The 12,500-nt window shown below is 42.0% G+C and overlaps 1 protein-coding gene across 1 annotated transcript in view; it reads right to left on the bottom strand.

The window, feature by feature from the left end:
* Positions 1-12,500, bottom strand: part of PRKDC (protein kinase, DNA-activated, catalytic subunit) — a 217,092-nt gene that overhangs the window by 32,095 nt on the left and 172,497 nt on the right. The window contains exons 69-70 of the mRNA XM_036338724.1: positions 9,900-10,086; positions 5,524-5,698 (exon numbers count right to left, since the gene is read on the bottom strand). Of these exons, the coding sequence (XP_036194617.1) occupies positions 5,524-5,698; positions 9,900-10,086 (362 nt within the window). The remainder of the gene's footprint in view (positions 1-5,523; positions 5,699-9,899; positions 10,087-12,500) is intronic.

Genomic DNA, 12,500 nt, shown 5'->3' with positions numbered 1-12,500 from the left:
GAGAGGAAGGGAGAGGGATAGAGAGTCAGAAACATCAATGAGAGAGAAACATCGATCAGCTGCCTCCTGCACACCCCCTACTGGGGATGTGCCCGCAACCAAGGTACATGCCCTTGACCGGAATCGAACCTGGGACCCTTGAGTCCACAGGCTGACGCTCTATCTACTGAGCCAAACCGGTTAGGGCGAGTTTATTATGTCTTAAAACTTAAGCAACCATCAACTTAAAATACACTGTCATAAACACAGCCTGGTATATATGAAGTACAAGGTAACCACAAAGCAAAAATGTACAAGAAATATACAGGAAATAAAGAGAAAGAAATCCAAATACAATACTACAGAAAGTTATCAACACATGAGAGAAGAGAATAAGAGACTAAGAAAGGAACAGAGAAGAACTACAGAAACAGTTAATGGCTGTAACTTCATACTATTACTACTTATTTTAAATGTAAATGGATTAAATACTCAAATCGAAAGACAAAAGGATAGGAGCTTTCCAAGATGGCTGCAGAGTAGCTGGAAGCTGTGCACACCTGCTCCCAGCCCCAAACCGGATTTACAGTGCAATTACAGAGCAATCAAGTTGAAAAACCAAGTGAAAAGTAGCTGATCAGAAATATTACAGCGAAGGACTAAAGAAGCCACATGGATACATAGATACTGGTAAGAAGGGCAGAGACAAGGAAAGGGAGACCCCCCCCCCCCCCCCCCCCCCCCCCCCACACACATATACACTCAGCAGGTACTGAGAAGCCGGAGCAGTTGGGGAGGCCCTTTTCCCTAGGGGGGTGGGGTCTCAACCATCACAGGTATCCCCAACCCAGAGCAAAAGAGACAGGAAGAGGTGCCTGTGTGGCATCTGAGGTGGGAACTGGTGGGGATCCGCCCCCCTGGGAGAACTGGACCGTGCCATCACAGGGCAGGAGCGCTCCCACTGTCCAGCACGAGCCTAGAGAGTTGGCTCCGGACTGCAGACTGCGACTGCTGGAGAGGCTACGCGGAGAGGCCTGCTGGCTACACAGCAGTGACTTAGGGGGGCCCTCTATTCTCTGGAAAGGTTTCGGGCAGAGACCTAGTCAGTGACTAACCTGCGTGGCTTGGGGGAGCGGAACAGTCTCCTGCCCGGCCCCACCTGCAGAGCTGCTCAGCCTGCTGGCTGCTGGTTAGTCAGTGCAGGGGAGCTGTGCGGAGCTGGGATTTGGCGGCCTGCGGAAACAGGGCAGGACGGGGATTTGGGGCCCATCATGCTGGGTTTGATGGTGTGGGGCAGCTGGACTTTCAGCCATTCTGCTGGGTTAGCAGCCCGAGGGAGCAGAGAAGGGACTGTAGGCCCCACAGGGACCAGCTGTCTAGAGAGATCAGAGTGTGTTGGAGGCTGACTTCTGGCCCCTCCCTGAATAGGCAGCACAGGGCTGCAGGGGGGCGGGCAGAGCTGGGATTTCTTGACTGTCTCCCTGGAGGCTTCTGTCTGGGCGTCAGGGTGCTGGGCTCTGGGTCTACATTACCGAGACACAGGTCCAGGCTTCCCTGAAAGTTCAACCCATGCTACCCCTGAAAGAAGAAGTGCCCACCCTCTTCCTGTACATTGCGGAAACCACCCCCAACGGGAGAATGTATGGATCAGCCCTGCCAAGCCCCGAACACCCTGCTGGGCACAGTGCTGTGGAAGGAGGGGAGAGCAGCTCAGAGCGGGACATTCAAAGACTGAGGCCCTGGGTTACTGTCTGGGACTGGGAGGAAGTGCTAAGCCCCCTGCGAGCTAGGCTGGCATCATCCTCAACAGGAGACCCTTTTGATCTTCCCCTGAGCCCAGGGCAGCTGCACTTGCTCCTGCAGAGGGGATGGCTGGCTGTAACCAACCTGAACCTGCAGTGAGACCACCTGGGGGGCAGCTAGAGTTGGAGTCTCGGGCAGAGAGGGAGGGATTTGGCTTTGAAGCCAGGACGACTTTCCCTTCATTGCGTGCCTGCCTGCGTGATCCCCAAGTAGGGGACCCACTAGGCCCATCTCAGCTAACCTGGGTTCATCCTAGTCTCTCTTCAGAAGGCGGGGGAGGAAGACGAGGCAACCTCAAGGGAAAGGCGGAGAAGCCGACAGGCAGGCAGACCTCAGGGAACCTCGATCTTATCACAGATTTGCTCCCAGCTCGAAGCTGGAAGAAGCCGACCGACCCTTTTACAGATTAGCCCCTCTCACGTACACACAGGTCCAGTCAACACCGACACACACAGTGGACAGCACTGTAGCTTCAGAGAGGTAGCCCAAGGCTGGTCACACACAATGTCTGACAGCTGCCTGCACATGAACCCCATCCAAATGGACCCAGAACCAACACAACCAGTAACGAGCTTCAGACCACACTAGAGCTCAACCAAACTAGCTACACAAGCAGCACACCCAAGGGTGGATCCTGGCAGGCACCAGGCCATGCTGGGAGCAACCCCTGCTCAGGGAACAGCCCCCGCACAGTAAATGGTAACCATCTGTAGTCACTGAGCCTGAAGGGTTAACTCCATCCACAAAAGGGCCAACAGCAATCAAGCCTCAACTACAACAAGGGGGTGGGGCGGTGGGGGAGTGACACACACATACTTCACAAGAGACTTTCCTGGAGCATGGAGCTCAGACAATCTGGAAGACTGCCACAGCCCAACAAGAACCACCAGACTGCACTTATACAGCAGCTTGCACACCATGGTCGGGATGGAGCCTCACAGCCAGCCAGCCTGAGGCGAGATCCCACCCACAAATGGGCCAACGGCAACCAAGACTCAATTACAAAAGGAGGGCCCACATAACCCACACAAGAGACCTTCCTAGAGCATCCAGCTCAGGCGATCAAGGAGCTGCTCCACTGGGTCCCATAGGACACACTCCATAGGCAACCCCATGAACACTGGGAGTCACAGCAGTTCTATCTAATAAATAGTAACCAACACAAAGAGACAGCCAAAATGGGGCACAAAGAAACAGGTCCCAAATGAAAACACAGAGGAAAAGAGCTAAATTAAATGGAGACAAAATATCAGATATATAATTCAAAGTAATGGTTATAAAGATGCTCAAGGAACTTAGTAAGAGCTACAATAGCATAAAAAAAACCCATAAACTCATCAAAAATAACAGTCAGAAATCAAGAGTACCATATCTGGTATCAAATACACTGGAAGGAATGAAAGTAGGTTAGATAAAGCAGAGGATTGAATCAGTGATTTGAGCGACAAGGGAGAAAAAAAAACACAAACCAGAGCAGCAAAAGGAAAAAAGAATTAAAAAGAATAAGGATAGCCCTAGCCGGCTTGGCTCAGTGGATAGAGCATCAGCCTGCAGACTGAAGGGTCCTGGGTTCGATTCTGGCCAAGGGCACATGCCTGGGTTGCAAGCCATTCAATGCTCCCCTATAGGGGGTGTGCAGGAGGCAGCCAATCAATGATTCTCTCTCATCATCAATGTTTCTATTTCTCTCTCCCTCTCCCTTCTCTGAAATCAATAAAAATACATTACAAAAAAAAAAAAAAAGAATAAGGATAGTTCGAAAGAACTTTGGGACAATATGAAAACCTAACAATAGCTGCATCATAGGGGTACAGAGGAGAAGAGAGTGAGCAAAGAAGTTGGGTTAACTGGATGAAGGAAGGAGAAGAGATTAGTCAAAGAAGGTATCTACATCGCCTATGGACACAGACAACAGTGTGGTGAAGGCGTGGGGGGCAGCGCACGAGGGCTGGGTGGAGATGGGAAAAGGGGGAGATATCTCTAACAGTGTCAACAATAAAAATAAAAAAAAGACAAAATGATAACGACGATGTGGCACATATATACCATGATTATTCAGCTGTGAAAAATAATGAAATCATACCATTTGCAACAGCATAGATGAACCTAGAGCAGTGATGGTGAACCTTTTGAGCTCGGCGTGTCAGCATTTTGAAAAACCCTAACTTAACTCTGGTGCCGTGTCACATATAGAAATTTTTTTATATTTGCAACCATAGTAAAACAAAGACTTATATTTCTGATATTTATTTTATATACTTAAATGCCATTTAACAAAGAAAAATCAACCAAAAAAATGAGTTCGCATGTCACCTCTGACATGCGTGTCATAGGTTCGCCATCACTGACCTAGAGGATAGTGTGCTAAGTGAAATAAGTCAGACAGAGAAAGACAAATACTATATGATTTCACATATATGTGGAATCTGAAGAACAAAATAAATGAACTAAGAAAACAGAAACAAACTCATAAATAACAAAACAAACTGATGCTTGCCCGATGGAAGGAGAGCTGAGGCTAACTGAAAAAATGAAGGGATTAAGAAGTACGAAGTGGCAGTTACAAAACAGCCATGGAGATATAAGGTATAGAGAATATAGTTAATAATATTATAATAACTATATATGGTGCCAGATGGTGCAAGATTCACCAAGGGAATCGCTTTGTAAATTATTTAACTATCTAACCACTATACTGTACACCTGAAACTAGTATAATATTGAAAGTCAACTGTAGTTAAAAAAATTTTTGAAGTAAAGGTCTGGTTTTTCATGTTACTGAGTGACTCTAGGAAAGATGATCCAGCCTTGGATAATCTTGCAGCGATGTGGAAGGTGGTGGTGGTGTGAGAGATGTGAGAAGGCGGTGTGAAAGAGAAAGGGTGCTCTCTCAGCAAAGGCCATCAACCACACCACCTGCTCATCCATGGGATGACCATCCTCTGACTGATTCGTCTCACATACGTGACCATAACCACTGGCTCTGCTTATTTCACAAGGCTGATTCAAAGTCGGCCAAACCATAACTACTAAATCAGTAAAATTATTTTTATAAGTACCAACTTTTATCTTCATATCAACACACTCCTCCTATCCCTCCATCCCCCTCAAAAAAACAAAAACAAAAAACAACCCATTAAATATTTAAACCATTGTAAGGATGATTTTCTGATCCTGGGACCAATACAGAAAGACTGTTTTTCTTGTCTGCATATTTACTGAGGCAGATACTCTGATATGATACCCTGTCCTGCTGAAGAGTCAAATTTGGAAATATAATTGGGAGCATGTTCCATAATGGTGCTCCTATGTACCTTTGGATAGATGGTAACAGAGCTAGCATACCAGGTCCAAAAAATAATTAAGAGAAAGGTTTTCTCCCCTGAGTCTTAACAGGTATATTGTTATGAAAAGAGAAGATCTGAAGAAGAAAAAAGCTTTTTAATGTCTTATTTTACAAAGTAATTCTTATGTGTAAATATTAAGATTCATAATTTAACTAAATATGAAAGAGGGTTTTACTTTCAATTCCATTTTATAGATACAGAAATAAAAGCTCCAAATGTCATATGCACTAGCAATACTAAACTATAAAGTACCTTGGCTCCAAATATTTAATAAAATTATAAATACTTAATTGCCAATGTCAGACAAATCTACACAAATAATAGTTTTAGAAGACTACAGAGATGTAATATAGAATAGCATTCTTAAACTTGTATACATAGAGCAGTTTCATACCCAACAAAGAGGCTGTTTTCAACACAGAAAGAATCTGCTCCGGACGATTCTGGGTCTGGCTCTGGCTGTGCCTGAGCCGACAGTAGCTATGCACCCATCTCACCAGCCACTCATCTCTTGTTTTTGATTCTTTATGCAGGTCCTTCAATAGTTTCAAGGCAAGTGAGAAGTTGTTCTATATAATAGAAGAGAGAAAGGAGTACAATGACGGAAATGTAAATTTAGAAATAAAAGCATTTTACAAAAGAAGTTTTTTGTTAATTGGCCTGGTTTCCTTTATGTATGACACAATTCACCTTAGAGCAGCTAATCCATCTCCTTAGCTTACATTAAATGCCTTTTTATTTATCATGTGTATATAATTCACATTTACAGTACGCAATTCAGTGTCTTTTAATATATTCAAAAGCTGGGCAACCATCACCACTGTCTCATTCAGAACATGTTCATCAACCCCAAAGAAACCTTTGATGTCAGAGGAATCGTGGCACGAGAGGTCCCCTTGATCTCTCCCTTGAAGTTACAACAATTTGAACAGTTACAACTTTAAGAATGAATATGCTGCTCAACACAGAAACAAGTATGAGAGATCCGGGTACTGAAACATTGTAAGGTGAGTGGGAAGGGAGAACTGCCGAGGCGGTGCCAGGGAGGCAGCCTGGAGGTCACTGCTGGTCTCAGGCGGGGAAGAATCAGGTTGCCACTGGCACTCCCTTCAGCCAGGACCTGGAGAGGGATGCAGTGAGCATTCCCGTGGGAGTGGTTGCTATGCATTGCAGCTAAACCCAGCGACATGGGCAGGGAGGAAGGACCAAAGTGCAGCCACAGCTGTCTGGCAACTGCCAATGCCAGGCAGAAAAACAAAGCCACCAAGCCTGGCCATCTCCCCTCAGGCTCCGGGAGCTAGCAGGGGACCGCAGAAGAAGCTGTAGCAGTGAGTGTGGGACAGAACACAAACCTTTCTCCTATGCACCAAATTCCTGCTATCATAACTTCATAATCTACTTAAGACCTGCCTTCTTTCTGCTTTTTACTTCCTTCCATGTCCAACTAAGCAAACCCATCATCCCCACCATTCTCTTAGTGATATTCTCATATCATTAGCCTTTAGGTGTCATTTGCCAGGTGTCACCACTATCTGGCAAAACCACACTCTGTGTTCATCAAAATGCAAGCCTTTTCTGCTCTTACACGTACGTCACTGCAGACAACACCAGCCAGGTTCAGTGCTGCCTAAAAATCCGAGTGTGGTCAGCTTTCCCCACACAGTCCAGAGTCATCTTTAAACCTCCTCACTTTCCTCAATTCTCCTTCCTGCTCACTCGCTGCAGTTGACTTCACCTCCTACTTCTCAGAGAAAGCAGATGAGCTCTCTCACTCTTCCTCACATGGAAGCGCATTCTTCCTTCCCGCCCTCCGTTCTGATAGCAGACTCACCTTTGCCCCAGTCCTGTCCCCACCAGCCTCCACAAGGAATCTTATTTTACCAGTGACTCCTCCTCTGTATGTCCAATCCCTCCTGATTAGTTCCTTCCATTAGGATTTAAACATCTCCGGCCTCTTTTATCTTAGAAAGGATTCCTCCTGACCTCCCTTGCTTCTTGTCCTGGCTTCTTTAGGAGCAGCCTGTGCTCACTGCCTATGTTCTCTCCTCCCGCTTTTACCCAGTCCACCATCCACTATACTCTGACTTCTGTTACTCCAGTGAAACAGCTCTCACCAAACTCAACAGCAACCTCCTTATGTTACATGCAAGGGCACTTTTCAATCTTGAAAACCTTCACTCTCTTTGGTAACTGACACTGATAATTTCTGGTTCTTACCCTGTGGTCTCACAGTGCCTTTGTAGGCTCCTCCTCCTGTGTTCACCCCAAAACTGTTGGTCTGTTTTGGGGACTGATCCTGGTTATCTTATCTCCTTCCATGGTTTCCATGACTAGCCACATGCAAATCGCATGGAGACCTCTATTGCTAGCATAACTCTTTTTCTCCAGAGCTTCCAATTTCTTATGTAAACTTAGTGAAGGGAAATTACAACTTGTTTGTCTTCAAGGCCTTGCAAATTCAACATGTCTCAAACTGAAGATATCATCTGCCCCACAAACTAATCTTCCTTCTTTATTCCCATCCACCCAGCTTCTCAGGTTAAAAACCTGGTTATCATCCTTCCTCCTCACAAAAACAACTAGTCATCATGTCTCATTTGAGCAAACCCTGTCAATTTCCTTAAATCTGCCCACTCACCTCCATTTCCATGACCTCTAACCTAGATATGGCCACCATCGTCTCTCACATGGATTAATATAAAAGCTTGCTAATCCTTTGCCCTTTCTTAGATCATTTCTTCTCGCTACATCCAAAATGCATTTTAAAACTGCACATCTGATCACCTGATCACAGAGCTTTCTTGCACAAAGTTGCACAGCCATTTAGTAGGTGCTGAAATTTAACCTCTGCTCCACTCAGGAAACCAGGTGCTCTGCGTCACTCCTGGGTCTTATGTGTTATTCCTGCTACCCTATTTCATCCTTGAGTTCCCAACTTAGACATCACCTTCTACTCCAAGCTTCCTTTGTTTCCATAAGACTGTCAGGTGTCCTTCCCATGAGGTTTTTAATATTATGTATTATAATTGTTTGTCCACTTGTCTCTATTCTGTTCAACATGGTATCTCTAGCGCCTAATGAAATGCTTGGTAATAAAAAAAGGCAAAACTCAAATTTCACTTCTGCTACTTTTGAAATTTTGAAGAGTATGAGAAGGTAAATTAAAATAAACTGAAGGTTTTATATCATCTGATGACTTAAATTATTCCTTTTCTCTCCATCTCCAACATTACTGGTATTGATAACTAACTCTGTTTACCCCATTTTTATGTGTGAATATTGCAGAAAAATTCTGAAAAGCCAAAGTGCCACATAAAAGATATTTGGGTATTTTGGTGATTTTCACATATTTCCAACTAATATATTTATGATCCATTTCTTTCCTCCTCTTTTCTCATCATGCTCCCCCCTCTCCCCCCAGGTGGGGAGCTCTGAGCAGCAGTGCGGCAGTAGAGAGCATTCTTTGTCTCTCTATCTGGGATGAACACCCTGACTTCCCACTAAGAAGCTACATGCACCCCTCCTCAGCCATGTGTCATGGAAGGCCTCTCCTGCTTGTAATCGAGCTAAAGCAGTGGGAGACAATGGCTGGTGCTTTCTGGAAAAAAACCCAAACATGCTTTTTTTGTTTGGTTTCATTTTTGCCAAGAAATGAGAGAAAAACCATTTCCAGGAAGATGTGGTATGGAAGAAGTAGGTGTAAAACATTCACAGCTATCTCCAACCACAAAGGGTGAGCTGGAGCTGCCAGAGAGTGCCGCGATGTAGTCTGAGCACTGAGCCACTAGGTGGAAGGGAGAACCCAGGGAGAGAAAGCAGGTCCTAGTCTTTGAAAGCTAGCTCTTCTGGACTTTTCATTTATGGGTACTAACAACTCTCCTTTATTCACTTGGGCTGCTTTGGGTTGGGTTTTCTGTTATTTGCAATATAAAGATTCCTAAATGATATAACATCTATCTCAGAGAAAAATCTATACGTGAACACAAACTTACAAAACAAATATTTATTACTTCTACTAGAAGTAGAAAGCAACACTCTTTGCTTTATAATAGCAATCAATTTAGGGTTATTAAAAAAACAAGCTCTCCCAGTCTGTTCAAATATGATTTGATACACTTAAATAGTTTATATGCAACTTTTAAGTAAAGCATGATTATATGTTAATAAAGGGTCGAATTATCAAATGATAGAATTCTACAAACTAAATCTAAATATAATTTGTAACTAACTGGCGAGCATTCATTTTGCTAAAGCTCATACCTGATATTAAGTTTATTTTCTTTTTCAATAACAGAAAATAATTATTTTGGTTGTTTTTTTAATCCTCACCCAAGGATATTTTTCCATTTATTTTTAGAGAGTGGAAGAGAGAGGAAAAGATAGAGAGAGTTATCGATGTGAGAGAAACACATCAATTGTTTGCCTCATGCACGCACCCTGACCAGGGCCCAGGAGGAGCCTGCAACCGAGGTACATGCCCTTGACCAGAACTGAACCGGGGACCCTTCAGTCTGCAGGCCAACACTCTATCCAATGAGCCAAACCAGCTACGGTGAAAATAATTATTTTGAAATTATTAACAAGTATATAAAAACTTTAGAGGCTTTCTGGAAAATTTTAAGTAGGTGTTTATTTTCTTACAAAGAGGAAAAATTACCAAATACTCAATTATCTTTAAGATTCAGATTTTCTTTTTAAAGCTAAGTTTTAAAAGAAGCTAATTTAAGAAAATCCTGTGATGCAATAGAGGACATAAATCTGAGTGCCTACCTGCTTCCTTGCGCTCTCTATCATCTTCATTTTCATGGAAAACTTACAGCTCTTGACCAGAGAGCAAATGTCTTCTTCCTGCTCCCGCCCTTCCATCCTGTCACTGGAATCCGCATCCCCATCTATGTCCATACTGTGATCATCCGGAAGAGTAAGTTTCTCCTCTATTTTGCTGAGAAAGAAACATCTACACAAAACAAAGAAAAATGAGAATTGACACCTCATGAAAGAAATCTTTGACATATAGGACACACTACTGGATAGCATTTACAGACAAAAATTTTATATTTATTAAAATTTTGCTCATTTTCTGGACTGTATATGTACACTCTAGGTACTGGATTTAATCTCCATCTTAATTAACTCTTTAAACATCACCAAGGATATTTCACAGAATTTTCCAGATATCATTTATCGTCTCCACCGCCACAAAAATAAAGCGTTTAAACTCACAATTTTCTCTCTTAAAGGACAATATACTAGTACCCTGTGTTGAGCCAAAGGTCATTTTTCTCCTTATATCTCCAAATCTAAACTTCTACTCTCAAAGGTGAAAAATATAAAGCAGCAAACAGGTTATAGTCACTGAAAATATTAAAAGATAACACTGTATTGCTATGAAATTATTTTTATTTGTACCACAATTTACATATTTGACTTTGTTCTAGTGATTTTATTTTCATTGTTAGCAATACTGGCAAACATACAAAATTCACCACTGCTCAAATATCAACTAATTTCCTCTTCATCCAGGAACTAATTTCAATTTTCTTAGAAAAACTGTGGCCAGATAAACTAGTATGTCTCATATATACCTTTCTTTTGTTTCTGTGGTTATTCCAAAGATACAAGCGTCTCTAGTAATCTACCTGCTTCTGTGCTCCTTGCCCCCTCACCCAATACAAGGGCATTCCCTCCCTCCTAAGAGCTGCTACTATTTTTCTAAGTTTCGAATTTTTAATTATAAGAATAAGCAAGTACAAGTAATGGAGGAATCCCACTGGTGTAATCCAATAACAACACCATCTACAAAAATTCTCTTCCGCTGGTCCACAGATCTAAATGTAAGAACTACCTACAACTGTAACATTTCTAGAAGAAGAAAAGACATTGGGGAATAATTTTGCCTGATGTGCCTGGAATATCAGCTTGAACGGGCTCTTGCTAGTCAAATGTGAGACAATTTGAACATGAAATAATTAAGGACAATAATGGGTTACACTCCATTAAATAAAACTGGAGTCCATGATTCTATATTGATAATTAAAATGTAAGTAAACAAATAAATGAACAGATGGGGAGAAGGGAGGGCTCTTCCTTACAACAGGACGTAGACCGATAAACATGGAACAAGTAGTGGGAAATTATCACCTTGCAACTAATATTGTCAAGACTGGCTTGAGCTAAGAGTAATGCACAGGTATGAAAAGTAGAGTGTTCTAATGAGAAGCAGGACATATGCAAGTCTCAAAGTATCTCCCACATTGCTTATAAGCTGCAAAGGAAATAAACAGGCATTTACACTGGAGAGACCGGACAATATTCTAACTAGGGAATCAAAATTACTATTATCAGTAAAAGGCAAATGGATACTCTGCGCTTCCAGATGTGATAGCCTGAGAAGCATACTTCACTTCAGTGGTATTCTGGCTAGGGATGCATCATCTGAATGCAGCTAACCATAAGGATACATAGACAAACAAACTGAGGAACCTTCCGCAAAAGTGTCAATGTCATGAAAAATGTCTGAGGAACGGCTCCAAATTAAAGGAGACTAAAAGATATACCAACTAAATGCAGTATATAATTCTGGACTGGATCCTGACTTAGAAGGGGAGAAAATGCTTTAAAAGGCTTTAATGTGACAATTGACAAAACTGAAATTGAGGCTGTAGATTAAAAATAAAAACTGTAAAATTATGCTTGCACTGTGATTACTCTTTGAAAGAATACTTTTTGTAGGAAATGTACACTGGTAAGTAAAGAGGTAAGGGTTCTTATGTATACAACTTATCCTTAAATGGTTCAGAAAATAAATGTGTATGTGGAGAGAATAAAAAGCTCATGTGGCAACATGTTAAAAAACAGTGAATCTGGGTAAAAGGTACACAGAAGAGTTTTATTTTTCTTGCAACCATTCTATAGGTAAGAAGTTATCCCAAAATAAAAAGTAAAAGAAGTATACAAAATTGAAAGTATAAAAAGTAAATTAAAATATAATGGCAAGACTATCACATGAGGGATCAGAGTCCTTGAATCCTACTTACTGTATATATTTGTGCAAAATAATTTATAACCTCTCTGGATCTATTACCTCCTCTCTTAAATATATGATTAATAACTGCCTTCTGGATTACCCAGGGTTATTACAGGTTGAGGAAAAGAAAATGATCTCAGGCCTGGGAAGGTGATATATATATATATGTATGTATATGTGTATATATATGTATATATATGTATACGTATATATATGTATGTATATATGTATATATATGTATATACACACACATATGTATGTATGTATGTATGTGTATATATATCATATCCTATACAATAAAAGGGTAATATGTAAATCGACCGGTTGCTATGATGCACATTGAC

The sequence above is a fragment of the Myotis myotis genome, unplaced genomic scaffold (genome assembly GCF_014108235.1).
Source record: "Myotis myotis isolate mMyoMyo1 unplaced genomic scaffold, mMyoMyo1.p scaffold_m19_p_16, whole genome shotgun sequence".
Classification (NCBI taxonomy): domain Eukaryota; kingdom Metazoa; phylum Chordata; class Mammalia; order Chiroptera; family Vespertilionidae; genus Myotis; species Myotis myotis.
Note: the sequence above shows the minus strand (reverse complement) of the source record. Positions and strands in the feature narration are given on the sequence as shown.